The sequence below is a fragment of the Gracilinanus agilis genome, chromosome 4 (genome assembly GCF_016433145.1).
Source record: "Gracilinanus agilis isolate LMUSP501 chromosome 4, AgileGrace, whole genome shotgun sequence".
NCBI classification, from domain to species: domain Eukaryota; kingdom Metazoa; phylum Chordata; class Mammalia; order Didelphimorphia; family Didelphidae; genus Gracilinanus; species Gracilinanus agilis.
In genome coordinates, this window is record NC_058133.1 from 192,872,147 (window position 1) to 192,874,631 (window position 2,485).

At 38.0% G+C, this 2,485-nt stretch overlaps 1 protein-coding gene across 1 annotated transcript in view; it reads right to left on the minus strand.

The window, feature by feature from the left end:
• The window catches only part of PSMD3 (proteasome 26S subunit, non-ATPase 3), a 17,587-nt gene extending 16,688 nt beyond the window's left edge, over nt 1-899 (minus strand). Inside the window, exon 1 of the mRNA XM_044675103.1 lies at nt 803-899. Coding sequence (XP_044531038.1) covers nt 803-899 — 97 coding nt within the window. The remainder of the gene's footprint in view (nt 1-802) is intronic.
• Nucleotides 900-2,485: the final 1,586 nt, after the last annotated feature.

Below are 2,485 nucleotides of genomic sequence, written 5' to 3' on the forward strand. Positions count from 1 at the left end.
TATATATATATATATATATATATATATATATATATACCACATCCAATCCTTCAAGAGTCTTACTCTTTTTGTCTCATTGTCCTCAGCTCATACATTTTTTCCTGAGGAAGTCTCCAAAAGAAAGTTTAGGTATAGCTTATGTCTAGGTCTCCTCAGATCTACATATCAGTGTCCCTGGCTCCTTCATAGACACTCAAGCTAACTAAAACTACATTAAATATGGATGGCTAGGCATTTCATCCCACGGAAATTGAGTAAGATGAAAAACACTCACTGGAGTCCAGGAACATACTCAGAAACATAAAGCATTCAGAGATCCCATTAGATTCACTGTGGTATTGACATCGCTTCCTCATCACTTGAATATAAAACAAGTCATGAGGAGCTCCAGGCATTCTTTCTGATGTTTGGTTGGTGAAAATTATGGACAGCTCAGCAAAGGAATTTTGCTTGATTGCCTTGATTCAACTTGATTCCCTTGATATCTATACTTGTTGATAATCTTGCTGGGATGGTTAAGCAAAAATTTTTAAACCTTTATTTTCTGTCTTAGAATTTATATAAGTATTAATTTCAAGAAAGAAGAGCAGTAAGGGTTAGGCAGTTGGGATTAAGTGATTTAACCAGGGTCACACAGGAAATGTCTAAGGCCAGTTTTGAAACCAGGTCCTCCTAACTCTAGACCTGACACTCTATCTGTAGAGTTGCTTAGCTGCCCCTCTAAGTAAATCTTTTGTTTATTGTTGATAATTAAGTTTCTCATTTTATTCCAATATTCAACATAAACTACCTGGGGACTGACCTGAGTCCAGGTCCAGCCCCAAATTTTCCACTTGTGAGATAAGCACACTTTGGAAACTATTGAACAAGAAGAAATCTGTACTGTTTGAGCAACTCATGGCAGTAGGGCAGGTTGAGAAGGTCCAGCTTCAGGGGTTTCTTCTATTGTTTTTTCAAGCCCATATTTTCTGTTTTAGAATTGATACTAAGTATCAATTCCAAAGCAGAAGAGCTTTAAGAGTTAGGCAGTTGGTGTTAAATGACTTGTCCAAGGTCACATAGCTAGGAAGAATCCACCTAGCTGCCTCTTCTGTTGTTTTTTAATAAACATTTATAATTATGTACCAGGTACTGTGCTTTACAAATATAATATTTGATCATCATAACAATTCTGTGAGTTGGATGCTCTTGCTACTACATTAAAAAAAAACAAAAACAACCGAACCCTTTCCCTCTATTTTAGAATCAATTCTAAGTATTGGTTCCAAGGCAGAAGAGTGGTAAGGGCTAGGCAATTGGGGTTAAGTGACTTGTCCAGGGTCACACAGCAAGGAAGTGTCTGAGGGCCAGATTTGAACCCAGGATGCCCCATCTTGTACCAACTCTTCAACTTGAGATCATCCACAGTTAGTACCCAAAGCTAGGAAAGTAGCATATATTTGAAGAAGTAACACAAAGAAAAGAAAAAATTTTGCAGAGTCAACAGGAAATAATAGGGAAGGGAAGAGAGATACTATCAACTGGATGGGATCAGGAAAGGCCTCTTGAAAGAAGTGGCCCTTGAGCTGAGCTTGGAAGGTGGCTAAGTATTCTAAGGAATAGAAGAAAGAAGAGGGTGCATTCCAGGCTTCAGGTACAGTTTGGACATGGGCACAAAAATGGAAGATTGTATTGCAATGCAGGATGAATTGCAAGTAAACTAGTTTGGCTGGACTATAGAGTGCATTTAATATGTCTGGAAAGGTAGGCTGTAGCCAGATTGTAAAGGGCTTTAAATGGTTAACAAAAGGAGTTCTTTTATCCTAGAGAAATAGTTACTGGAGCTTTCTGAGTAGGATAGTAACATGATCAGACCTAGGCTCTAGGAACATTAGTTTGGTAGCTGTGTGTGGGATGCTTAGAGAAGGGAAAGCTTTGAGGCAGGATAGACAATAAGGAGGCTATTGTTAGAGTCAAGGCAAGAGATAGGGGCATTATTTCTCCTAGCAGACTGTTAGATGCTTGGTAACTTATTTGCTGAATTAATGAATGAAACATTTAGGGAGTAAGTCTGCTCAGTTTGTTAGGAAGTGATGAGGAAGAAGAGAAAAGACAGCATTTTATACCATTAAAATTTTATCGAAAGCTCCTTAATGATCTTGTCCAACGCTTACATTTTAAATATGAAGAAACTGGTGTTTAGAGTGGTTAAGTGGTTACTAGTAGCACAGATAATATATGTCCAATGATGCTGTTGTCAAAACATACTAGGCATTTCAGCGTAGGTGGGCAAGAACTATGAAGAAAGAAAATAAACATGCTTTATTATAATTTATGAGTCCTCCACCCTTCTGGATTGTTAGGCTCTTAGCTCATTTCTTTATAATGATTACATCACAAGGAAAGAGCAACCAAGTCAGCAGATAACAACACACTATGTTCATGAGCTTTGGAAGACATCCAAAAGTAGAGGAGGATTGATTGACACAGCATTTGGAAGCTGGTC